This window comes from Choloepus didactylus, chromosome 5 (genome assembly GCF_015220235.1).
Source record: "Choloepus didactylus isolate mChoDid1 chromosome 5, mChoDid1.pri, whole genome shotgun sequence".
Lineage (NCBI taxonomy): Eukaryota > Metazoa > Chordata > Mammalia > Pilosa > Megalonychidae > Choloepus > Choloepus didactylus.
Window position 1 is genome coordinate 91,154,491 of NC_051311.1, and position 26,522 is coordinate 91,181,012.

General features: G+C 34.1%; 1 protein-coding gene across 1 annotated transcript in view; it reads left to right on the plus strand.

The window, feature by feature from the left end:
* The window catches only part of ORC5 (origin recognition complex subunit 5), a 92,339-nt gene that overhangs the window by 48,801 nt on the left and 17,016 nt on the right, over positions 1-26,522 (plus strand). The window contains exons 11-12 of the mRNA XM_037836465.1: positions 1,481-1,528; positions 14,720-14,830. Coding sequence (XP_037692393.1) covers positions 1,481-1,528; positions 14,720-14,830 — 159 coding nt within the window. The remainder of the gene's footprint in view (positions 1-1,480; positions 1,529-14,719; positions 14,831-26,522) is intronic.

Sequence of the window (26,522 nt, forward strand, 5' to 3'; positions counted from 1 at the left end):
TCATTCCTCTAATTTATGGAAAGTCAAGATTTAGTAGCATTAAACATGTTTGTTATACCTTTTTTTTTGGTTGATTGGTTGATTTTTTGTTTTTGCTTTGGGGACTAACTACTCTTTCCTAGGATATAGTAGGCTTTTGTTTTTTCTTCCTGATGTCTCAGAACTTATTTTCTCATCTGTCTTTCAGACTTCAGACAGCACTTTTAAGTGATAAGCAATGAAATCTTCTTGTGGTTATGTAACTGAAACAAAACTAAATCAAATATTTTCCCTTAGAGTTTGTTTTAAACATGATAGAGCAATTAATACTTTTAATATTTGAGTAAAAGTAATTGGAAAGTCCTAAGTATTTCTACATTGAAAGCCATTTGAAATGTTATTTTATAATAATACCTTCTGTGCATATTAGTTTAGATTAAGTTATGGTTGCTGGTCTAAAAGGAGGCAAAGATTTTATAACTAATCGTACCTTTGTAAGACCTGCAAATTACCATTGCTTAATACATCTAGAATCCATCTTTACTGCCCTCACTGTCAATCCAGACTGCCTTATTCTCTTGCCTTATTCTCTTACTTAGTATTTTGCAGCAGCCTTTGATCTGGTTTGCTTCTTTCCGTTCCCCACAAAGCAGTAGGATTTATGTGGTCACATTATGTCAGGTCACTCCCAGCTTAAAGCTCTTCTGGGGCCTCCCATGGCCCTGAGATAACCTTCATATTTGTTAATCCTTTTTAGCATGGCTTGTGTGGCTCTGGCCCATCTGACTCCTGGCTTCCTCTCTAGCTACAGAGTGGGCTACTTTCTTCCTCACCCTCCATATTCTCTTCTCATTGGCCTTCTCCACTTCCTGAATTGTTCCAATCTCTTTTTTCCTTAAAGTGTTTGTACATGTTCCATCATTCTGGAAAGCCTGTTCCTACAGAAGTCTTACCCATACACATTATCTTAAGTAGGCCCTTTATTGTTTTCTGCTTCACATTTTATGTCTTACTTGTTTCCTTCTTTGGGCTTGTAAAATACCTTCGTATAAATTTTTATTTATTCTTTTGTCTATTCTTCCCGCTATTCTCTAGCCCCATGAAGACAGGGACTACATCTATTTTTTTCACTATTGAATTCCAAGTGCCTAACTGAAAACCTCGCAATCAGTGTTTATTGTGTGTTACCAATTTTCTTTAAGGAATGAATAAAAACCCATTTATCTTTGGAAGTTCTCTTTTCTTAGCAATCAATATGCTGTAATAAATCAGTATAGTAAATTCTTTTAGGAAGTATCACCATTTTATTTTAAAACGTCTTTCTTTATGTGCAAATGTAACCTCCTGTCTAATAAAAATCTGTGACAAATATATAGAAGATAAGAATAAAATTTAAAAGTCTAAGATGCAAAAATTAGTATTAGGTATGCTGTTTTAAAAAAACTGAAAAAAACAATGTTTGTAACTTTTTTCATCTTAAACTTTTTTTCTTTACTTGTAGCATCATGGAAAAATCAAGAAAACCAACTTTCTAAAGAAACATGAAAAGGTATTTACATTTTAATTTCTCTAAAGGGAAAATTTATGAATTTAGGATACTATAGGAAATGGTTAAATGCACAATCAAATAAAACATTTGTATATAAGATCTTATTTGTATTGGTATGTACTATTATAATGTAATAGTATTTTGTTATTTTGAGTACAGTTATAGATGGTATGTTGAAGTGAGCTGGTGTGGCAATAAAATTGAGTTGCAAAGACTTTTTTAGTGAATTTGTAGATGAAAAAGATCACTCTGCGATTGTTATAGTTTGCTAATGCTGCTGGAATGCAAAACACCAGAAATGGATTGGCTTTTATAAAGGGGGTTTATTTGGCTACATGGTTACAGTCTGAAGGCCATAAAGTGTCCAAGGTAAATCATTAACAATTGGGTACCTTCACTGGAGGATGGCCAATGGTGTCTGCAAAACCTCTGTTAGCTGGGAAGGCATGGCTAGAATCTGCTCCAGAGTTCTGATTTCAAAATGGCTTTCTCCCAGGACATTCCTCTCTAGGCTGCAGTTCCTCAAAAATGTCACTGTTTGTTGCTCTTGGGGCATTCTTCCTCTCTTGGCTTCTCCAGAACAAAAGTCTGCTTTCAACAGCCATCTTCAGACTGTCTCTCATCTGCAGCTACTTTCAGCTTCTGTGCATTCTTCAAAGTGTCCCTCTTGGCTGTAGCTCCTCTTCAAAATGTCACTCTCAGCTGCACTGAGTTCCTTCTGTTTGTCGGCTCATTTATATGACTCCAGTGATTTAATTTAGACCCACCCTGAATGGGCGGAGTAACACCTCCATGGAAATTATTCAATCAGAGTCATCATCCACAGTTAGGTGGGACACATCTCCACAGAAACACTCAAAGAATTACAATCTAATCAACACTGATATGTCTGCCCACACAAGATTACATCAAAGATAATGGCGTTTTGGGGGACATATAATACATTCAAACCGGCACAGGGATTTTTAGTTAAATGACTGAATGACATTGAAGGAACAAAAAAGTCAAACTCATAAGGACTAAGCAGATGAGAGACCTGTAAAATTTGGAATTGCATAGTAAATAGGTTTACACATAACTAAGCATACCAGAGAAGGCTGAAACCTAAGCCTCAGAGCAAGCTTATTTGACCTCAGAAATCTTGGAAAAGCTTAGGAATTAGAGGCACTAAGTATTTTGAAGATAGGGTATGGGGTGAGGTTAAAAAGAAAATTGGTTGAGGTTTGAAAGGAGCTCAAATTTAGATTGTTTAGACCACTGCTGCTTCTCCTGGCAGAAGGTAAAGAGGTTTGAACTATAGACTTTGCACTAGAGAAACTGAGTTTTGTTGTGGCTCTCATTCTAAAAAACAGTTTTGCTCCGTGTACACTTTTTTTTTCATTGAGATTTATTCACATACCATACAATCATCCAAAATATACAGTCCACATTACCATCCTGTAGTTGTTTATGTTCACCCCGATCTATTTTTTTAAACATTTTCCTTGTACCAGAAAAGTGATAATAAAAATAAAAAAAATAATAGTGAAAAAAGAACACCCAAATCATCCCCGCTGCTCCCACCCTATTTTTCCTTTAGTTTTTTGTCCCCATTTTTCTACTCATCCATCCATCCACTGGATAAAAGGAGTGCGATCCACAAGGTTTTCAAAATCACCCTGTCACCCCTTGTACGCTACATTGTCATATAATTGTCTTCAAGAATCAAGGCCACTGGGTTGGGGTTTGATAGTTTCAGGTATTTACTTCTAGCTATTCCAATACATTAAAACCTAAAAAGTGTTATCTTTATAGTGCGTAAGAATGTCTGCCAGAGTCACCTCTTGACTCCATTTGAATTCTCTCAGCCACTGAAGCTTTATTTCATTTCACATCTCCCTTTTGGTCAAGATGATGTTCTCAGTCCCATGATGCCGGGTCCAGATTCATCCCCGGGAGTCATATCCTGCGTTGCCAGGGAGATTTACACCCCTGGGAGTTAGGTCCCCTGTGGGGGGCTGGGGGAGGGCAGTGAGATCACCTGCTGGGGTGGCTTAGTTAGAGAGAAAGGACCACATCTGAGCAACAAAGAGGGACTCAGGGGGAGACTCTTAGGCACAATTATAAGCAGACCTAGCTTCTCCTTTGCAGTAACAGGCTTTTTAAAGGCAAGTGCCATGATAGAGGGTTTGGCACATCAACCTGCCAGTCCTCAATGTTTGTGAGAACATCAGCAACCATCCAGGTGAGAAAGCCCAACACCTCTGCATTTTCCCCCAGCTCCTCAGGGGGGCTCGGCATGTTTTTTTTCATTGTTTCCTTTTTTAAGTTAACTTTCTCAAAAAATTAAAAAAGCAGACAATAAAAAACCATTTCAAACAAAACCAAAACAAAGGAATAAGAAAAAACAAATATCCTAGAATAACAAATATCCTAGAATTACAAAACCAAGACAAAGGAATAAGAAAAAACAAATATGCTAGAATAACAAATATCCTAGAATTACTTCCAACATGTTTCTATTCTACCCCAAGAAAATGTACCGACTATAACCCAGGAAAGGAATAAGAAAAACAGATAACCTAAGATAAAAACATTTCTGTGAACTTGTTCCTGCCATACCCACCAGAAATTAACAAACCATAGTCATTCCTGAGCATTTCCAGAACGTTAAATTTACCCACAATAACTTATCTGTTCTTATTAGATTATCATTCCCCTTCACTAATTGCTATCTATCACTAGGTCCCCCACTTTATACATTATAAACCATTTATTTTACATTTTTCAGTGTTCACATTAGTGGTAACATGTAGTATTTCTTTTTTTGTTCCTGGTTTATTTTGCTCAGCATTATATCTTCAGGGTTCATCCATGTTGTCATATGTTTCATGACGTTGTTCCTTCTTACAGCTGTGTAGTATTCCATCGTGTGTATATACCACATTTTATTTATCCACTCATCTGTTGAAAGACATTTGAGTTGTTTCCATCTCTTGGCAATTGTGAATATTGCTGCTATGAACATTGGCGTGCAGATATCTGTTCATGTCACTGCTTTCAGATCTTCCAGGTATATACCTAGAAGTGCAATTGCTGGATCAAAGGGTAACTCTGTATCTAGTTTTCTAAGGAACTGCCAGACTGTCTTCCAAAGTGGGTGTCCCATTATACAGTCCCACCAACAATGAATAAGAGTTCCAATTTCTCCACATCCTCTCCAGCATTTGTAGTTACCTGTTTGTTTAATGGCAGCCATTCTAATTGGTGTGAGATGGCATCTCAATGTGGTCTTAATTTGCATCTCCCTAATAGCTAGTGAAGCTGAACATTTTTTCATGTGTTTTTTAGCCATTTGTATTTCCTCTTCAGAGAATTTCTTTTCATATCTTTTGTCCATTTTATAATTGGGCTATCTGTACTACTGTCATTGAGTTGTAGGATTTCTTTATATATGCAGGATATCGGTCTTTTGTCAGATATATGGTTTCCAAATATTTTTTCCGATTGAGTTGGCTGCCTCTTCACCTTTTTGACAAATTCCTTTGAGGTACAGAAGCTTTTAAGTTTGAGGAGTTCCCATTTATCTATTTTTTCTTTTGTTGCTTGTGCTTTGAGTGTAAGGTCTAGGAAGTGACCTCCCTACATTATCTTCTAAGAGTTTTATGGTACTGTCTCTAATGTTGAGGTCTTTAATCCATTTTGAGTTAATTTTTGTGTAGGGTGTGAGGTAGGGTCCTCTTTCATTCTTTGGGATATGGATATCCAGCTGTCCAAGCACCATTTGTTGAAAAGACTGTTATGTTCCAGTTCAGTGGTTTTGGGGGCCTTATCAAAGATCAGTCAATCGTAGATCTGAGGGTTTATCTCTGAATTCTCAATTCTATTCCATTGATCAATATGTCTACCTTTTTGCCAGTACCATGCTGTTTTGACTACTGTGGCTTTATAATAAGCTTCCAAGTCAGGAAGTGTAAGTCCTCCTGCTTTGTTTTTCTTTTTTAGAATGGTTTTAGCAATTTGAGGCATCTTCCCCCTCCAGATAAATTTGATAACTAGCTTTTCCAAGTCTGAGAAGTAGGTTGTTGGAATTTTGATTGGGATTGCATTCAATCTGTACATGAGTTTGGGTAGAATTGACATCTTAATGACATTTAGTCTTCCTATCCATGAACATGGAATATTTTCCCATCTTTTTAGGTCCCTTTCTGTTTCTTTTAGTAGAGTTATATAGTTTTCTTTGTATAGGTCTTTTACATCTTTGGTTAAGTTTATTCCTAGGTACTTGATTTTTTTAGTTGCTATTGAAAATGGTATCTTTTTCTTGAGTGTCTCTTCAGTTTGGTCATTTCTAGTGTGTAGGGACATGACTGACTTATGTGCATTAATCTTGTATCCCACTACTTTGCTAACTTTGTTTATTAGCTCTAGTAGCTGTGTCCTCGATTTCTCAAGGTTTTCCAGATATAAGATCATATCATCTGCAAATAATGACAGTTTTACTTCTTTTCCAATTTGGATGCCTTTTATTTCTTTATCTTGCTGGCTTGCCCTGGCTAGCACTTCTAGCACAGTATTGAATAACACAGTGACAGCAGGCATCCTTGTCTTGTTCTGTGTACACTTCAAAATTGATGTTTTCTCAGCACTTTGAAGACATTGTTTTACTGTTTTATGTCTTGCTTTGTGGCTGCTAAAAACTCTGCTTGTTTATTCTTCTTTTGTGGATTTCTGTTTTCTCTAGCTGCTTTTAAGTTCTTTTCTCCTTTGCTTTGGTGTTTCTGTAGTTTCTCTGTGATGTGTCTGGAATTGATTTTTCTTTAAATTTATTTATTTGGGACTATTTTTGTTTCCTGAATTTGAAGAATGGTGTCTTATTCAGTTATGATAAATTCTCAGTCATGAACTCTTCAAATATTGCTGTGAAAGAAGGGGAGCACAACTCCGTCCTCAGTGTCCATGCAAAAAGAAAGTTTTATTCTACTTATTTCTACAGGTCTTTATAGCATACAAGGTAGTCTCCTACGTGACTGTCTGCAGGTATATCAGGGAGGGGTACATTCTCTCTAAAGCCATGCGGTGTATTTACATATCTTTAGTCTCAAGGGACAATTTCTTTGGGAGCTAGACAGGAAACAGCAGGGGCAGGGGTCAGGAGGCAGGAGACAGGAGCACGGAAGGAGCCCAGCAAGAGCTCAGAGATTATTCCCTCATCTAAATTGCCATCTGCTTTCAGATGTGCAAGGCTTTTGGCCTTTCCCTAGCTTCAGTGTCCACCTTCAGACATCTGTAGCTTTGGGGAGGCCCTGCTCTATAGTTTGTTAAGCCAGGGGACCTTCTGTGTCTCCACATCTCCCCCCTTTTTATTATGATTATGATTTGGTGTAGTGACATAAAGCTTATTCATAGGGATATCATGGGGGTTTCAGGAACAGGTGCCACGTCTTCTTAGGCTGGTCCATCCGCACTGGAGTCAGCTTTGGGAGGTATCTTCTTTGTACAGTTGTTACAGCATCATTGGTCCTCTGGGAAGCAGGATGGTGGGCTTCAGGGTTCCATCGGACTGTTTTGTGACAGATAACCTTTTAAAAATAACTGAAATTATAATTATTAGTATTGTATTGTTGTTTGATGTTATGCACATTAGGAACTAAAAGAAGTTAGGAGTTTTTAATTTTTATAACATTGTTTAAACATTTTTTTTTGCAACTTATACTGCATGAATTTAATCATTTTTTGGTAGTTTATTTATTTTTCTAAGGTGAAAGAATAAATTCTTTGTAACTGTTGGAAATAAAAAGATATTCTTTAGAGTTTGACCTAGATAAAGTAAAATGTTAAAAGTTATTAGGTTTGAAACAATATATACTTTTTTATTTAGTTAAAGTTAAGAAAAAGACTCAGCTTTTTTGAAAGTGAGAAGACAATATTTTTAAACAACCAAGGACATGATAAACTTAACATATGTTGAGTGCAAGAAGTTATTTTGATAAAAAAGACTTTTTGCATCTTACACTGATAACTTAGAAAAACACTTTTATAACCTTCTATTAAGAAATAACACCTTAACAATTTAAGGAAACTTTTTCTTAATAAAAACAGTAGGAGACCGTAACATGAGGAGCTTGCAGTACGGTGAGGAATGTTTATATTTTATGAATTATTAGGCACATATTCACAACATTGAATATTAATTACTGCTTTGGGTAGTGGTTAAAATATTTAATGCTATTTTGTTTTATAAAACCACCCCTTTTTTTCTTCAAGTTGTGAGGTTTTATTGTTAAACAGTGTTATTACTAGTTTTTACCATTTTTTTAACTTTGACCACAGAAATAATTGTTTTCACAAACTTTCTACAGCTTTTTGTATTCATCTTTCGTCCTTGACTACAGAAATAAATTTTTCACTTTCTACAAACCTTCTACCACTTTCTGTATCCATCTGAGCTTCATCCCACATTCCTATCCTTCCAGGCTTTATTTTACGTTCTCAAACAATCAGTCATTTAGGACAAAGTTACTTGCCTTTTTCCCTTAATTAGAAAAACATTCTTTATATCTTCTATACAACATGCTATTACCACCAAAATCAAACTTGCTAGAATGATGTTAAATATTCAAAACAAAACATTCTTTATAGAGAGAGGGAGTCAAAGTTTTCGTTATCAGATTTCTTAGCAGAGATATTATTTTATGACACTGGTTTTTCACACAAATGCAAACTGTGCAAACTGCACAAAATTTAAAAGAACTATAAATCTGGGGTTATAGTTAGTGAGGCTCAAACCCACTGAGTTTGCATGCATGAACCTTGGATTAAGTTAATTAGGTTTACTACACAATAGACTAATTGAAATAAAAGAAAGCAAAATGAACACAACAAAAAATTACACACTTACCCAACACAGGGAAAGTTTGAATGGTAAAGCTATCTTAACTCAGATGCATTTGGTGTGTGTCTGTGGCAGGTACTTTCATTTGGACTTCCTAGTCCCGGTACTCTAGGAAAAATTTCTGGACAACTGGTTAAGCATAATGAGGCAAACAAAATTTCTGGCTAATGCTGCCTTGTGAAGACAGCATTACAAAACTGGTGCAGCACTTTTAGGGAGGGAAGGCAGCGGCGGTGGCAGTCGTGGCAGTCGCGGCAGCCGTGAAGGTGGCAGTAAAGGAGAAAAGGGAAGGAGCGAGGCTATGGTCATTTCCCCGCCGCCTTTATTGGCTGGCGGTATGGGGACCGAGGGTTTGGGCGGCGGGAGGCATTTATCAGAGAGAGCGGCGGTTTCTCTCTCAGGGACCTTAGTTTTAGAACTCTCAGTCTCGGCAATATGGAGAGTGGCCAGGGCAGTGCCAATAAAAGCCCATGTAGTAAATGTTTTAGAGGAAACTTTTTGTCCTTGCTCAAAGTGGCACTTTAAATTTTGGCCAGTGCACTCCCACACATCTAAGTCTAATGTGCCTTTCTCAGGAAACAAAGGGTTATTTTGAACAACATTATACAATACAGAGTACAAATTATCTTCTGAAACAGAAGCTTCACTAGCCTGCAGCAGCCGTAAAATTAACACTTCCTGGCGCTGGTGAACACTGAGAGATTGACCCATTTCGTTGAGTGGCTGAAAACTTCTGACCTGCCGGGAGACAACTCACTTGTACTTAGTGCGCAGCTTCCAAACGTCGTGGTCAGGATTGGTGAGCCTCACATGGGGCACCAATTGTGAAAGAAGGGGAGCACAACTCCGTCCTCAGTGTCCATGCAAAAAGAAAGTTTTATTCTACTTATTTCTACAGGTCTTTATAGCATACAAGGTAGTCTCCTACGTGACTGTCTGCAGGTATATCAGGGAGGGGTACATTCTCTCTAAAGCCATGCGGTGTATTTACATATCTTTAGTCTCAAGGGACAATTTCTTTGGGAGCTAGACAGGAAACAGCAGGGGCAGGGGTCCAGGAGGCAGGAGACAGGAGCACGGAAGGAGCCCAGCAAGAGCTCAGAGATTATTCCCTCATCTAAATTGCCATCTGCTTTCAGATGTGCAAGGCTTTTGGCTTTTCCCTAGCTTCAGTGTCCACCTTCAGACATCTGTAGCTTTGGGGAGGCCTTGCTCTATAGATTGTTAAGCCAGGGGGCCTTCCGTGTCTCCACATATTGCTTCTTTCTAATTCTCCTTAAAATTATTCTAAAGCATGTTAGATCTTCTCACTCTATCCCCTTTGTCTCTTTAAAATTTAATATTCTTCATTCTTTTTGGTCTCTGTGTGCTATATTCTGGGTAATTTCTTCAGTTCTGTCTTCTCATTTTCTGTTCAGCTTTATATATTCTGCTTTTTAATTCAACTTTGTAAAATCAGAAATTTTATTTCTAATTTCTGGAAATTCTACTGGTTCATGTCAAGTGCTTCCAGTCGGTTATATAAGTCTCTTTTTCCTTAGACATACTTTTCTTTAATTTAAAACACCCCGATTTTGTATTCTGTATCTTATATTCCAGTGTCAGAAGTCCTTATTGGTCTAATTCCACATTTGTATTTTTATTGACTCTTACAAATGACTCCTTGTTTCTTGAATATTTTAGATTTTTAATTGTTGGCTGAAACTTAATCCTTTGGGATTTTTGAAGCCTATGTTGTGTTCCTTCAGAACAGTTTTATATTTAGTTCTGCGCAGGCACCTGCAAGCTTGGGTCATTTGAAATTCATTTCTCAGCCTGGGAGTTTTCAGACTGAGAATTTTGCTCCCACGTCAGCATTAGTGCTAGCCTCCAGTTAAAAATTCTCAGGGAACACTTTTTTCCCTTCCTGCACACAGAGCCAAAGGTGTGACAGGGAAGTTTCCTTACCAAATCCATTTGCTGGGGATGGAAATTTTTTTCTAATTTGCCTTTCCATCATGGGCAAATCATTGAATTTATACTCTGTTTCATATATGTGTAGCCCAGCAAACTGCTGGTTAGGAAGGATTAGTAGAAGAGCATACTGCCAGCTGGTATGGTCAGGGAAGGATTTGTGGTGGGGCTGGTATTTGAGCAGGTTCTGAAGAACAGTGAGAATTTGGATATGCAGAGGTGGGAGAGGAGAGCATTCCCATTAAGGAAAATATTTAAGCCAAGGTCCAGAGATGAGAAAGTGTAGTGTATATAGAAGAAATAATGGAATATAATTGGCTGGAGTATATGGTGAGTTTCAGAGAAAAGTGAGTTGAGGCCAAATTGTGGAAGAATTTCCTCATTCACCAGTTCCTTAAGGGAAGTATTTTAGTTTTCCAGGTTGCTATGACAAATACTGCATAATGGGTTGGCTTAAACAAAGAGAATTCATTGGCTCACAATTTTGAGGCTAGAAGAAGTCTACCAATCAAGATACCTGCAAGGCTTGCTTTCTCCCCAGAGACTAGCATTCTGGTGCTGGTTGCTGGCAATCCTTGTGGTTCCTTGGCTTACACTGCTTCCTGATACATGATGATGTCCTGTCCTTTCCTGGGTTCTGTGACTTCCAGGTTATCTTTATAAGGCCTCCAGTAATCCACATTAAGGTCCACCCTCATTCAGTTGGCCACACATTAAATAAAAATAATTCTTCAAAAGGTCTACCCACAGAGATGCTGATTAAGAGCATGTGTTTGTTGGGATACATAATTCAACCTACCATAGCTAGAGAACTCATCTATTCATCTTTGTATCATCAGCACTTGATGGTATTTAATAGGTGTTTTTTGAACAAATGAATGAAGAAAAGTAAAGAATGAACATAAAGTTTAGAATTTGAGGCCTTCTTCTTTAGACAGAGAAAGTCATTTAAGAATTTGAGGAGGGTGATATACAAGTGGTAATATAAGGCCTATGATGATGAGTGAGGACTGCGAAAAGAGCTGGCATTTTAGCCCAGCCTTGTGAAATGAGTGGATTTGTACAAGTCCAGGAAAGGGATAATCTCACCAAGGGAACTGGATGAACAAAGACATCATGAAGATTTCTCTAGTTCTGGGTGAACTCTAGTTCTTTTGATGTTATTCTTACAAATTTGACTTTTATAAAGTAGCCTCTTTCGTCTTTGGTTCATGTTATTTTAAAACCTGAGCTCATCAGAAATCTTCCTATTTATGCTTGCTGATTTCTTTATATTTTTTTTCTTGCTCTTCCCTTAAACACTTACTTTATGCCAGGCACACTGGTAGATGCTCTGGATAAAGCAAAGAACAAATTAGTCATTGTCCCTGCCCTCATGAGCTCTCAATATAATTAGGGCTTCAAACGTTAAAAAGCAGACTATGAAAATAATTATCCTAACAGTTTTTCCATATCTATCATATATATTCAATTGTATAATTCTTTTTCTCTTTGTTTCTTCACTTGACACTGATACTTGAAATTTAACTTTAATCAGAGTAATATGTGTGTCATAACAGGTTAGATACTTACCAATTAGCCTATGCTGAATAAACAAGTCTTTTTTCTCTCCTGACCCATAGTCTCATTCCCCATAGGCAAATTTTTTTAACCATGTCTAGTTTAATATTTATGGTATAAATTTCCGTAACTCTAACTTTATGTTTCTGTCTCCATTTTTTTTCTTGATTTATCTTGATGCTAATTTTGATTTGATTTACCTCCTCAAAAATTTATTTTGTTAGACTTCTTCTTTGAATCTTTCTTCCATTCTTACAGATCTTCATTCTCTCTAATGAGCTATCAGGAAAGTAGGCATTGCTCAGACTTTGTCTTCCTCTCTGTGTGGGGGGCCAGTTTGCACTTACAGCACAGAAAATTAGTTCATTAAGGAAAATAAATATTGTATACCCTACTTACTACTAGAACGCATTCTTTTTAAATTGGAAATGTGTTTTCTAGTCACAAAATAAAAATAACAAGAGTGAAAATCAGGAAAGTGTCAGCAGCTTTTGCAATATAATTGTCAACCAGATTGCTTCCCATACTGTTCACACTGTTCCCACTTCAGAAATTTGTGTGTTTTTTTTTTTTTTGTTTTGTTTTGTTTTTTACACACCTCAAATCCATTTCGATATCTCAGTATTTATCGTTATTATACTTGTCTTTCTTCCTTCTAACACTCATTCATTCATTATCCATTCATTTGTTTAACAAACTTAAATGCTAGGAATACAAAGGCAAATAAGACATTTTCTGTTTTCAAGGCATTTGTCTAGAAAGAGAAAAAACACGTAAGTGTGTCATGATAATAGTAAAAGCTATTAAAAAACTATGAGCCAAACATTGATAAGCTCCTCATATTTTCTCATTTCTCACAATAACTTAATGAATGTGGGTACTATCATTACCTCATTTTCTAGATAAGAAAACTGAATATTAAAGAGAAATTAAGTAACTTGCTAAAGGTTACCTAGTAAATATGTGATAGAACAGCATTCTATTCCTACAGTGTTTTTAACCACTAACTTTGAACTCATACAACTGACAAATAATTACTATTCAGACTTTTTAAAGGCTCATACAAACCAATAAGAAAACAAGACAAAAACCCAATAGAAAAATGAGTAAATGATACCAAAAAGAAACTTGAATGGCTAATAAACATGACGATTGTCAGCCTCATTCACTAATAAGAGAAATGCAAATTGAAGCAACAATGAGATATTGTTTCACACCTTCAGACTGGCAAAACCGAAGAATGTCTGATAATTCCAAGTGCTGGTGATGATGTGGGAAAATACCCTGCATACTCTGCAGATTGATAATATCTAATAAAGATGATATGTGAATCATACTTTGTATTGGTCAGGATAGGCTGGGCTATACTGTAGTAAAAAACAAACCCCCAGACCCTCAGTGACTTAACACAACAGAAATTTATATTTTGCTCTCAACACGGTTTATTATTAGTTAGGTAGTTCTCTTTTATCTTATAGTGATACCATGTCAAGTGAGACCAAAGGGAAAGGGGAATAAGGATCCATTGGTTTGAAAGGCCAGGCTAGAAAGTCTTTTTCACTTCTAATCACATGCCATTGGCCAGAACTCAGTCATATGGCCTCAATCTAACTGCAAGAGAGACAGAAATATAGTCTTCCTATGTGTTCAAGAAGACAAAACAGTGTGGTGAACACATAGCACTGTCGATGCCACATACTTTAACCCAGTAGTCCCACTTAGAGAAACTCACACATGTGCACAAGGAGAAATGTACAAGATAGTCCATTGCAGTATTATTTGTAATGTGATGAATTTTTTAAAGTAGATAATATATAGTGATACAATGGAATTTTATAGGGCAAATGACTTACATGTATCAATGTGGAAAAATCTCAAAAACATAATGTTGAAGGAGAAAAGCAATTTGGTAGAGAGATCCAATATGATATTGTTATTGCTAATAATTATATTTGCTAATAATGCTGTATATTGTTTATGGATGCATATGTATTAGTAGTAGTAATAGTAATAGTAGTTGTAGTCATAGTTGTAGTAGTAGTGGTGGTGGTAGCAGCAGCAGCAGCAGCAGCAGCAATAGTAGTAGTAGCAGTACTACAAAAATAGTCAAGAGCATGATAAAAACACCAAAGTCTGGGTAGTGGTTCCTTCTAGATAGGGTAAGGGAAAATGGGAGAATGTGATCTAATGTTTAATTTCTTTGCAGATATGACATATTGGTAGGATTGATATAACTGGGTGATTGGCACATTGGTATTTATTATTTTAACCTCTGTACTTTCCTAAATGTTTGAGAAAAGCATGCAAAACTTAGTGTCTGTAAAGATAGTTTTTACATATAAGTAGCTGAGATAAATAATGTTTTCTATCATTGATCTTTTAGAACTATTAATGTTGAACAAATATATTTTCCAAGCAGTATTGCAAAGAGGAATGGCAAGATATATTTGGTAAGTCCCAGTTAAGGAGGCAGGAGATCTGGACTCAGGTTTTGGTTATGCATTGTCTTGACCAATGACTTGGCTAATTCATTTAACATTTGTTGCAATAGTAAAGTAGGGATGATGTTCAGGACTGAGGTAGATGACTCAGTCAGAACTGAGTCAGAAAATCTTGAGGAAAATGTTTAAGGATAAACCATGATCATATCAGGTAAAGTTTTAACTTAAAGAGTCCAGGTTAGATGTGTTAACATCTTTAGAGGAACCATGTAAAGCATAAATATATTGTCATTGGAAATTTTTATAATACAGGAAATGTGTGCTAAGCTGTAAGAAGAAAATCCATGGTCTTTTTTCTTACAGACAAGCAATCATCTACTTGGACCAAAACCATTTCCATTAGACAGATTATTAGCAATATTATATAGTATCGTGGACAGCAGAGTTGCTCCAACTGCAAATATCTTTTCCCAGGTAAGTTTAATCATAGGTTATTATATATTAAATTTGTGAAATTCTTTAGGTAATATAGTTGGTAGAGTTCCAGGCATTTTGATTTTTTTTTGGTCAGTGTTACTTTTTTAACTACATAATGAACAGTGTTCTTGCTAAGTAATTGAATATTTCAAATATAGAGTCTTTGGGGATACTTCTGAATTTGTAAATTTTTAAACTATAACTAGATGGCAAAAACAACTTGATGTTTCTGGTTCTCAGTAAAGGAATTTTTTTTTAAATTAAGTGATCATAATTATCTTGCTGATTAAATAAACAAGTGACTTGATAATTAAATTGATGAATTATAATATAGAAGTATGATTTAATGATAAAAAATAAAAAATTATTTGTAAGAAAGTAATCTGAAATGTCCTCATTCATCATATATGTACTTTGTAGGGTGAAAGTATGCTTTCTAAAAATTGGGAAATTTTAAGTTATATATATGTTACCACAATAAAAATAATAATAAATACCATACAACTGTAGAACCCAAAGAGTGAACACTACTATAAACTATGGACTAGAGTTAATAATATCATTATAATAAAATTGGTTCATCTGTTATAACAAAGGTACCAGATTAATGCACAATGTTAATTATAGGAAAAGTGTGGGGGTGGTGGATTTGGAAACTCGGTACTTTCTGCCTAATTTTTCTGTAAGCCTACAACTGCACTAACAAAAAAATTAATTTAAAAAATTGATCTTTTTTCCATAATACTTGTTAGTTCTCAGAAATTTCATTAGGTGGCAGCAGTAACATAAAAATAGAAAATGAAAAATTTTAAAAGTAGTTAGGTTTTGTTTTTCAGTTGACATTTTAAGAGAAACCTATTAAAGGTATAGTGAAAACAGATTTCTTGAGTGGTTGAGGAAACAAAACTTAGCACATGGTTGGAAGAAAAGCAACTTGTATTTTTGGAAAAAAAAGTCATCTTAGATGTTGCAGTTAGCATTTTATTCTAAGTATATGTTGTTAGATTGAGAAATACACAAATAATAGCATTTGCATTTTAATTAATTCACTGTAATTTGGACATTGAATGGTTGTTAGATTTTGTAATACAATGTGCCCAAAATCATTCTACAAACAGTGGTCAGGTCCAGGACTTGATCCAAGGGTTTCCCAATAGTGGGGTCCAGGTTTATAGGAATAGATAAGTAATCGAAACAATTGGGAGACTCCTGATTTAAGATAGCAGATATACTATCTATAGTCTCAGAGAGACTGCTCTGAGGCTTTGACTACAGATGACCAGAGTCATCAATCTTTATGGTTCCAATAACACCAGTAATGTTTTCATGAAGAAAGTTTGGCTGAAAATGTGTCTTGATCTTTCATTGAAATTAAATCCTTTTCAGTATTAACAATTTTAGTTGCTGATCTTTTATTGTTTATCTCTTCTCTTTAATGGTTAGTAATCAAAATGATGAATCTTACATATTTAAAACATTGCTCTAGATTTATTTATATTCATTTGATGACAAATTGTTTAGGAACTTAATCTCCCATTTGAGACACAAAGGGGCACATAGAGGGTAGATATAACTAACCCTAAGGAGTTGCCCTATACTTTATCTTTTTGTCTTTCCCTTATGATGTTTTTTTCTTTCCATTGATTCCCAGTGCTCTTTTCTATTTTTCTCCTTTTATTCATCTATCAAAACCATAGTCTTGTCCATAAGAGAGAAAATTTATATTTAACCTATGCACACTTTATTTTTTAAGTGGAAAATAAAGACTGCATTTGTATTGGAAGTGCTTATTTGATATGAGCACTAGATGGCACTATTGCTGCATTCTAGCTGTAAGATGAGGTAGGAAAATATCTTCCTTGTTAATATTAACTTTGATATCCAGAGAAAGCTGTTCATTAATTTAACACATTGATTTATTTAGGGGAAAAAAACAAAATTTCCTGAAAATATTTAAATATGTATACACACACACACACATACATATATATACACACACACACATGCATACTCTTTCATGAAAATAAAATTGATAAGTAATTGTGTTACATGAGTGTTTTCCACTTGAAAGTAGATTGCCTTTATTGGTTGTAATATGTCTATATGAGATGAAAAATATATTACTTTTTTAACATTTAATCTATATGCCAGTGTTGTAAGCACTTATTTTATAGTAGTGTTGCTTTTATATCTTTATTTGCCAGTAATAAAATATTTAAGTTTTTTTATGTACGATAAATTGATACATGGCATATGCATTCAAAATTATCTTGAAGCAAAAGCTTATTTCCACTGCATTGTATTTAAATCTATTTAAATCTATTCTGTAATAAAAAATAGAAGCTTAAGGAATCTTTAAAATTATTGAAATTCCAATTGAGAATAATAATCAGATTTCTAAGAGTGTTACATTATAGTTGGTATCCTTCTGAATTTCTTTATTTTTATACTGAATTTTAGATAAATTCTACTCATTATATTTTTGGTCTCATACATAAGTAAAAGATATTATTAGCACATTTTACATTTTGTTAATGCTCAGATTTTTCATCCAAATAAAGTAAATCTAATCCTTCTATATATGTGTGTCTTTCATGAGTGACAGGCTTTAATTAAAGGTACATTTATTGGCATTATCTTTAAAATTTTTATTTGGTCAGATATGTTTTTGAAGATCACTTATGATCTTTAAAAGAGATACTAGTGAATTATCTTTTTTCAGAAGTATATTAAAACCAGGTTATGATTTTTTTATTATATCTAATTTTTCTTGAAGAAACATAATTCTCTTGGAAATTTTTCATTCTTTTGATATTTCTGTACCTTCTCTTACTCATCCCCACCTACCCCCAACCTTAGGCTTGTAGTTTAGGCAGTAGAAATAGAGTTTTGAAGACCGTCAAGTGTATCACTTATTTTTAAACATTAAGCCCTATTGCTTTATCTTTTCACAGAGGGTAAAATTGCTGAAGAGTTTCAATTCTAAAATTATTGGTACAGGATTCTAAAGTGAATTTTAAAAAGAAAGTTACCTTTTAAAAACTGGAGGCATTTAATTACACATATATCTGTTTATATCATGTATTATTGATCTTACATAATCAATTAGCATTTTGAAAAAATTACTTTTGAAGGTAGAACTATAGTTCGTTCCTTTGGTGACAGAAGTTGTTTTCTAGAAAAGGCTAATATTTAATTTCTGAGTGGTTCCATATTTCGTTATACATTTAATAAGAAAAAAACTAAAATGTCCTTATAAAATTATTTTTATTTATAAAAGACTATAAGTAAAAAACATTTTGGAGCAAAGTTTAATGTGCAAATATAGTTTTTCAAAAAAGATAATATTTTCGTTTATACTTTCTCTGCTTTTGAATTCACATTATGATACTTTGTATTGGGATGACTTATTATGTCAATTTGATTTTTAATCTTTTCCCACAAAAGTTGCATTATTTGTAATAATTTAGGTCATAACCTTAAGCTTTCTACTCATTTAAGTGCTGATTTATGAGCTACACAGGATAAATTTACATTAATTGTTTTTATTTTTTCAAAATGAATTTATCTTCAGTCAGAGAGCAGAATGATAATTTATTTTATCTGTGAGTTTTTTTAAGGAGATACTTCATTGCTAATTCACCATAGCTGTGGGAAGATGTCTTTGCTATATTTTGTTAGGACAGCTAACACTTTATTTAACTAAAAACACATTTTTGGCATTTTTCTTCAAATACAGATAGATATATAAGAAATTCGTATAGTCTTCAGTTTTTTTATAGGAAAGAAAGGATTTTGTTAATGTTTACTTAATTTAAGAAGGATTAAAAATTAAAATATTTAATCCAAAGCTTTAAAAATCAAAGTCAGTATTTATTTTTTTTCTATTTGGCATTAAATTTTCCTTTCTTTGTGCTAAAAATTTCATTTATCAGATATTTATTAAGTTCCTACTGTGTTCCAGACACTGTGTTAGATAATGAAATAAAAAAATGAACAAATGCTGTCCCTACCATCAAGGACCTTATAGGCTGTAGCTTCCACCGCCCTTCATTTCTCCTTGGAGCAGTTACCCAATTCTAGCTTGTAACTGACTGTAGTAAAGTGTATGTTTATTCACTGGGAGGACATATACATGCTGGAGAATGAATACTTAAAGTGAATAAATAAAAATAAGAGTTTCACATGAGTACCCTGATATTTGGTAATTTAGGTATTTAAGCATCCTCTACCGAGTGATAAACATGTTCATTGAATGGTTTCCTTCTGACATGCCTTGAAGTTAATAATGTGGAACATTGACTGTTTGGTACCTGCATCATGACTAAATTTTGTTAATACCAACTAAGTTGGTGATTACATCGGTATCAGTCTCAGTTAAGACTTGAAACTTGTGTACAAATACACAGTTTATTGTGCATAGCCTATTATAAACTAAGTGGCTTTAAACAAAACTTGCATGACCTTATTTCAAATACTTTTACTCACTGTGTCACTCTTTTCCATGCAGTATTTTAAACTACTTTTATGGATTTTTAATCAAAAGCACTTTAGATAAACTAATTTTATAAAGGCTTATGATTATAAATTTTCTTTATCTAAAAAAACAATTTGTATTTTACATAATATTATCTTTGGTTGATTTGCATTTCTGCAGTGATTATATTTATCTGTTAAAGTTGGTCACATAACATCAGAAATCATAGTTGATGAGATACTATCTACTCTGTAATTTAATTAGGTAAGAATTTGAACCTTGTAAGGATAAAGTGTAACATATGCTAAGATCTAGTTATGATATTCTTATAAAGGGATTTGAATCTGAGAATTATCTTTATAGATATTAAACTTGGTGAACAAAAGGAACAGTTTTCCTAGAAAAAAGCCATTCCCTCAAAACTAGAATATTGGAAAATGTTAAAGGTTGTTCCTTTGCAGTTTCTCTGTGCTTCATTTAGCTTTTACCAGCATTCCAGTGTCTCTATATTATCCAACTAAAAGACTTGATATTATTAAGGAAAATTATGTAAACCATAGAAAATATCTTGAATGCTAACATTTTCTAATAATCTTTCTATGATGTTTTCTTAAATCATGATTGAGATGTGAGAGATGGTTAAGGAGACTTGCTTAAGGCCTCTCACCAATGAGCAGTTCAACAGGGCTGCTGTTTGACAGAGGCATGCCCTCTTCTCATGGCAAAGAGCATCTCCACCATAATGCTTGGTTTACACTGGTGCAGTAAATAGAGTCTCAGCTCTCTTATGACACCTGGTGTGGATATTTTACTATTCTGCTATCAGACCACTTGGCAGTAGGTGCCTATTTCGGGAGATTTAAAAACAAAGCAAAACAAAAAACATCTCTGTTGGGATGCTTCATCTTTGAAAAGAGTAAGAGTTTGTCTATGATTTTCAGTAGTTTCGCTACTGTTGTAAGGGATACTTGGAATACTAATGTTAATCATTACCAAGGATAATAAAAAGCACCATATATTTTACTCTACTGCCCAGGGGTGAAAGGTTTTTCTTCTTTTCATTTTTAAAAGAATAGCATTTACTCCTACTCTTCTCTTGTCTTCCCTGAATTTGGTGTTAAAATTCTTCAGGGTAGCTACTGTGTCTTTGTGATTATGTCAGCCCAGCAGTAGGCATTTTTACTGAACTCTGGCAAAATGGAACCGTAGCTGAAGGGTGACATGGATAATACTGCCTAAGGGATAAAAAAATTGCATAAATTATGCTTTCAACTTTTGTATAATATAATCTGTTGATACCTTCTTTTTGTAGGCAGTATTTTATAACTACCTTTCTCAAAGCCTGGTATTGTTTCAATAAAGATACCAAATGTATATTTATTCATATTTTGAGGGGAAATGTATTCAACACCAATAAAAATTCTTTGACTTGGTACATTTTTTTCTTTTTGCTGAAAGGACATGAAAAAAAGTTTGTGCATGTGTATTGCTAATGCACATCATTTCAAGACTCCATACTAATAATATAATGACTGTATAGGCAAACACATACATTAGATTGAGTTTTATGAGTAGATTGTTTTAATGAGAAAAGAAGTTTTAATAAAAATAGTTTAGAAGATAAATAGTTTGGAAAAATGTACATTATGGTAATGTGTGCTACATTTAAAAATAATTCTATAAAAGGCAAATAAAGAAATGTTTGATGCTTAAGGAAGTTTCCAGTGAGAAATTGTCTTGATTCTTTGTCAGCAGACAACTAATTGGAGTCCTTTGGAAGAGATTGGCCTCACCTGCCCGTAACTGGACACATTTCAGGAGCTGGTGCTGCTGGAAAGTTTTTGTCCTTTCCTCTAGATGAGAAATTAGTGTCCTTTGTCCCATCACCTTCAGAACCCAGTTGCTCTCTTACTTTCAGGTACTCTTAATAGTAGAAGAGAGTTAAGTTTTTCAAATGGGAAGTAGTTATGCCCCTGTAGTTCAGAATGAGAAAGGGAACTCGATTTGCCCAATACCACTTATCTGCTATGTGCATGCTGATGACTTTTGAATTCAGTATTTCTGGCCCTTAATACCCCTAACTCTGGATGTGAATTGCCTACTGATCAACAGCACCCGAATGTTCCATACACATCACACACTGGTATATCCAAAACTGAATTATCATTTCCCCTAAACCTTTTCCTGTGTTTTCAGCCTTACCTAGATTTCAAAACTGGCCGTCATTTATTCATTAATTTATTCATTCATCCTTTACTAAGCACATTCTATGTGGTGTGCACAATGTTAGGTGCTAGTAAAAGACAGAAAATATACGGTTTCTAGTTTTTAGGTTAGCTAAATTGAGAAGTTATTTCTGAACCCTCTCTCTTTATTTCTTCCATTTAGTTGGTCAGCAAGTCCAGTCAATTTTTCATCCTCAATCCAAATGTCTCTTCAATGTATTCCTTTCTTTCCACCCCTACTGCTGTTCCTTCTATCCACAGCTTCATTATTTCTTAGACTACTGCACCAGCTTCCTTACTGGTTTGTCACTAGACTCTTTCCAGTTCATCTTCTATGTGGTATTCAGCACAATCTAAAAAGATAAATTTAGTCTTCTGTCACTTTTTTAATGTTATATTATCTACAAAAACAAGTCTATATTTCATAGCATTTCTTGTAAGCCCCTTCACAGTGTGGCCCCATTTTCTGCTGTGTTCTTTATTCACCCTATATACCATTCATACTAAGCTGTTTCCTCCATGAAAGAATACCAGTTTTTCTTGTTTTTGTGTTGTTACATGTGCCGTCCCCTCACCACTGTTGAGCTGTCTCTTATGCTTCATAGTCCATACCCCAAATACCAAAATGCCACTTCTCAATAAATTCACACTCTGCCTTCCTCCCTATTAGTCATTCTCTTTCTTATAATCAGATAACTGAGTGTTTCATAGCTTTGACATAGCACTCATATGTCTTCCTCAGTACCCTGAATTCCTTGAGGGCAAAGACCTAGTCTTTTTCATTTTTGTATCACTTGCACAGTGCCTTGAATGTAGGATTTACTCAGTGAATGAATGTCCCCCCAGTCTCCGAAGAATGCATTTATGGTCTTCCTGGCTACTAAAGGTTTGCAATCCTTTGGGTGCTGAACAGTTACAGAGATTAAAGCATTATCTTTAGTTTCTCTGTTGCATTAGCATAAACATATGTGCCACTTTTTGGTTATCAGAGCATATATGAAGACTATCAATTCACCCTCCCCTTTTTTATTTGAAAATAAAATTTTTAGTGATATTTTAGGTTGAATAGCTTTGACAGTATTTACCTATCTTTTCTATGTGCTGCAGTAACCACCTCCACCTTGTATGTGTAGAAGTTTTAGTTTAACTCTCTTGATATGTGCCACATGACTCATGTACTATCATGGGTTGTGTGGGTCCCATACACTAACATATCACATGTTAAGCTTTTTTATTTAAATAATTTAATATGTTTCAGATTTTAAAGCTTTTCCACGATGAGCAGAATAGGGTAGGACACAATTCAGCTGATTTTTATATCAAGCTATGAAAGTTTAAAAATCATGAGTATGTTAAAAATTAATTATGGTTGTAAATTGATTTCCTTTTGTTGGCAAAAAGAACATAGTTTGTTAGCCCAGGAATAGTTCACACTGTTTCTACATCAAGCCGTTTCCAGCTAAAGCTTGTTAGACACTGCCTCTCAGATTAAGAAAAAGAAATCCTCGCTGTGGTACACGAATTTACATTGTTGAAACAGCTCATCCCCTACATGGGTGAGAACAAAGAACACAATAGTATACAGAGCAAAGATTAAGTGAGCAAATATTGCACTCTATTAAACTCTATTTAAGATGAAAATCTAAAAAAAGTCTACATATAAAAAGGGTTTTGTTTTGTTTTTACTTTTCCTTGTGAATGCCTTGGTCATGACATCTGACACAGTCAGAGGGGGAAAATATACACGTTGGTTTGTAAGCCAGGTAAATTGATTATTTTAAGCCAAAGTAAAATAAGGTACTTTAAATGGTGTCCTTATGCTGGTAATATTTAAAAGCTAGGGAAACACTATTCCATTTGATAACAAGATGCTTCAGATTTTTGGAGTTTTTGTTTATTTTTAAACCAAAGACTAAAAACCAAATTTTTATTTTGAGGAAAAACATCAGTGGAAACATTGCTGAAAACTTAGAGGTAAAGTCACTGACATTTAGAACAACTTTTTTCTTTAAAACTTCCTTCTGTATTTTCTAACATGAAATCTAGAACCTGACTTTGAAAAGGAAGATTCACTCCCTTGGCCACTCTTTCATTCTTTTGAATTTGAGTTTAACCATACAATAGACAAGAAAAGCAGCTGTGGAAAATAATATATTCTTTTCTAAAATCTGAGAATTATTGGCAAAGAATATGTCTTCATAGGTAATAGAAACCCAGAAGAAGAGTAATAATTTCTCCACAAAATTTTAAATTTGCTTTGATAGTTAAAATGGCATGTTTTTAAAAAGGTTTAAGTCTTTTAGAAGAGACCTTTTCTTTGTTTTACTTTTTACAGTTTTAACGTTGTTCTGTCTTTTAGTTTATTCAACTATGATATACTTGGTATGATTTGTAGTGATGATTTTTTGGTAAATGATTTTTAATTCACAAATGTGTAAGGAATTTCACTTAGGATACCATTTTCAGTGTTGCCTAAATATTTTCAAATTTTAAGAAATCATGCTTTTTAACCCACCTTAAATTATTTATCTTTTAAAATTAAACCTTAAAAACAACAAATTTTATGTATAATATACAGTCTGATTTATGAAAAGTTAGAAGGTCGTTAGGTTAATGAATTCTATTTTAATATTTAACTTTTGTGACAAATCTGATAAATTTTATTCACAGGGTTGTTGATTGTTTATTGTTACTTCTAAAGCCATTACCCATATCCCTGGGGCAGAATATTTTCCAGTATTTCGATATTTCTTGTTTTTATTGCTACTATTCCCGTTAAGGGTTTTTCTCTTAGTTTTATCTACAGTCACTACACGGCTGTACTTCTGACCTCCAGCATATTGATAGTATATCCTTTTGGTGTGGAATGCTGGCAGAGTTGTCGTTTTACTAACTTCTCCTTACTGTTGGCTTCTTCCACCAAGTTTTCCTTAGTCTCTCCCAACATGGTTATCTCTTCTCTGTAGTCTGCAGCTCCCTGTTGGTGTAGTATAAGGAATACAGACTTTGCTTTCAGGTGACATTCAAATCCAGGGCTGATCTTATTACCATTATCTCAGTGACCTTGATCAATTTTCCTAACCTCTCTGAGGCAGTTTCTCACCTAGAAAAAGAGGTTTATTAATAATATCTACCTTATGAGATCGTTGTGAGGCTTGGAGAAATTAAAAGCGCCTATCATAAGGTCTCCCATAGAGCTAGGACTCAATAAAGGTTCCAACCCAATAACACTGATTATACATTGACACTGATGTTAATTAGTTCCCATAGCTTTTTCCCCCTTTCTCTCAAATTTTTTACATATCCTCTGCTAGATCCTGAGGGAAGGTATAAATGCTAGGTTATGTATCTGTCTTTCTCAGGAATTTTGAAGGACAGTGAAATAAAAGATAAAAGCAGACTATTTTATGCTGGAGGTCTTTACTCACAGTAGTAATATTGTCTTGGAAAAACACCTTTTAATATTCATCAATACCGAAAATGAGGAATTAATTTGGCCAAGCATTTTTAATATGTTAAATATTTTTAAATTAAGTTTTTAATTTAAAAATTTATTGTTAGAACTCTAAAAGGTTTTATAATAAACCTCTAGCATGGTATATGTGTTATATATTTTTCATTGAGACTTTTGGATTAACTAATGTTGAAGCATGTGCTAAAGTATCTCAACATACTAATTTGTTTGGTGTGACTGACTAGGGACTGATAATGTCAAGCATCCTTTCATGATGTCTGTTTTCACAGATGTAAAATGAGGCAGTGGTATTCATTATTTCCAAGATTTTCAATCTTGATGGGCTGTCTCAGAATTTTATTTTGCATTTTCTTTTACATTGGAAGTGCAGTTGAGTTTTATAGACCACCCCCCCACCCGAAAACAAAATTAGAACTTTCACCATTATTAAAAATAGAAATAAAAAGTAGGGTTTGGGAAAATGTAGAATACTCAGGTTAGGATTTGTTATATTCTTCCTCTGCTTTAGAGAAGGTAATAAGTTGTACCAGCCACAGGTTTGTGACAACTTTGTGAGAACCTTTATGGGCTCACAGCATGAAACTAGCAGCAACAAATCCATGAAGTGAATCACAAGTCGTAACTAAGTTAATATCATTTTCTCATTTAATAGGCACATTACTGTTTCACACATTTTTAATAACCAACTTAATTTATAACCACTTTTATTTCATTTGACTTAACTCCTAGACTAGGTAAATAGAAACTCTTTTTATGAAAATGTAGATTAACTCAATGTTTTTTTACTTTTTCTTAACTTTCCTCTCATGTAAATATGAAATATTAGTAAGAAAAGCAGTTACTACCTTATGAAATCCTTTTGCCTTGAATCAGTTTTATGTATTATACTACTAAATATCTTGAGTGGATAGGAATGTGACGCCTAAGCATAGAAATAATTTCACTTAGAAAATAACACTAATTAGTTAATAAATATTTGTTTATTTAAATGAATTTAAAAATTTTGTTTTGTAGGTCATTATGAAATAAATGACTACTCATTGTTTACTTATTTGAGAGGAGACAGAGTCCCTAGGAAAATTCTAGATGTTAAAATTCTTCATATGCACAATAGCTGGTCCCTTTGAGCCTGAAGTGAAATATCTTTTCTAAAGTGTGGCATAAGATACTGGACAAGTAGGAGAACAGAAAATAGAAATCCTTCTGTAGATGAGGTCATTGTATCTAGTAAAATTTGTCAAAGTGATGGGGTCTAAAGTAGCATTTAATTCTCCACTGCTTATTAAAAGGAACTTTCATTTTTTCATTGGTTCTTTCTTATAATAATCATAGAAGATGTATTAAAGTTTGGCTCTTTTTTCATAGTAAAATACAACTTTTTAATAAAGGCTTCCAAAGGTATAGATGGCAATTTATTAACAAAACAATAAAAAGTTGCCTTCTAGGGAATTTTACCCCCACAGAAAATCTGTGTCTAATGATTAAATGTCCAGATAGGTAGCAAGTGTTACC